The 1,068-nt window shown below is 43.2% G+C and overlaps 1 protein-coding gene across 1 annotated transcript; it reads left to right on the forward strand.

Annotated features, from left to right (window-relative positions):
• The first annotated feature begins 7 nt into the window (after positions 1-7).
• On the forward strand, positions 8-918 carry CSUI_010741 (ccaat-box dna-binding subunit related protein). Its single transcript, XM_068070843.1, has 2 exons — positions 8-82; positions 509-918. The coding sequence occupies exon 2, from the start codon at positions 521-523 to the stop codon at positions 752-754; it is 234 nt and encodes a 77-aa protein (XP_067917181.1). The 5' UTR covers positions 8-82; positions 509-520; the 3' UTR covers positions 755-918.
• Positions 919-1,068: the final 150 nt, after the last annotated feature.

A 1,068-nucleotide genomic window follows, 5' to 3' on the forward strand; every position in this document is an offset into this window, starting at 1 on the left:
CACGCATTTGTCTACAGCTGTGGAGAATGCCAGTCGTGTCTATGGCTATCGAGTTGAAGCTGTTTATGATCAAACTTATCACGTACGTCACCTCGTCTTCTTCTTCTATCTCTCGCCTGTCTCTTGTATTCTTCTCTTCTCCCCTCCTCTCTCCCGCCTTTCACCCTCGTCTCTTCAGACTCACATATCTATCTATAGATGCAGGGTCCCTCTTCACTTCTTTCTGTTCTGTGCCTCTCTAGACTCATTCCACCTATCTATATATCCTTCACTCTCTCTCTTCTGACTGTCTTCCTTCTTATCTATCTATCTATCTATCTTTAATCTATCTATCTATCTATCTTTAATCTATCTATCTTCAATCTACTCATCTATCTATCTCTAATCTATCTATCTGCCTATCTATCGTTACTCTATCTATCTGTCTTTAATCTATCTTAAATCTCTCTTTTTTCTTTATCTCTCTTCCATCTGTTTTCTCATCTTTATCTTTTCTTTTCCCCCCTAGGTACTTAACCTAATGTCTTCGTCAAATCGAGGTGAAGATAGAGGGGGGGGAGAGAACGGGGGAGAAGAAGGAGAAGAAGGAAAGATGCAACAGTTGCATATTCGGAGAAGAATGAAGGGCTATCATCCCCACCATCAACGCCTTCAACTCTTCAAAGAGGGAGGAAAATGCACACTCGCTCCCTTCTCCGATATCACCGAAACTCGCATAGATAAAGAAAATCCTATAGACCCTTACTTTCTGTAAGCTCACACATTCTCCATCTTTCCTTCTCTTTTCTCTCTTTCTCTCTCGTCTTCTTCATCTCTCGCTCTTTCTTTGTTTCTTTCGTGACGTTCTCTTCTCGCGGCTATCATGGCACATTCTTTCTCTCTTGCTTTATGATATGAGATAGGTTTGGGAAGAAAGAGTAAAAGGGGAGGAGGGCTTTGGCGTGCTGCTGCTGCTGCTTCTTGTGCTTCTTCTTCTGCGTGGGGAAGAGATGAAGGGGGGGGGGAGGGGGGGAGAACAAGCAGAGAGGAGAAGGAAAGAGGTGAGGAGAAAGAAGAACTATTAGGAGA

Source organism: Cystoisospora suis (genome assembly GCF_002600585.1).
Source record: "Cystoisospora suis strain Wien I chromosome Unknown contig_8170, whole genome shotgun sequence".
NCBI classification, from domain to species: domain Eukaryota; phylum Apicomplexa; class Conoidasida; order Eucoccidiorida; family Sarcocystidae; genus Cystoisospora; species Cystoisospora suis.

Excerpts from the sequence above, each read along its gene's own strand:
- CSUI_010741 (XM_068070843.1), top strand. The coding sequence starts at position 521 with ATGTCTTCGTCAAATCGAGGTGAAGATAGAGGGGGGGGAGAGAACGGG.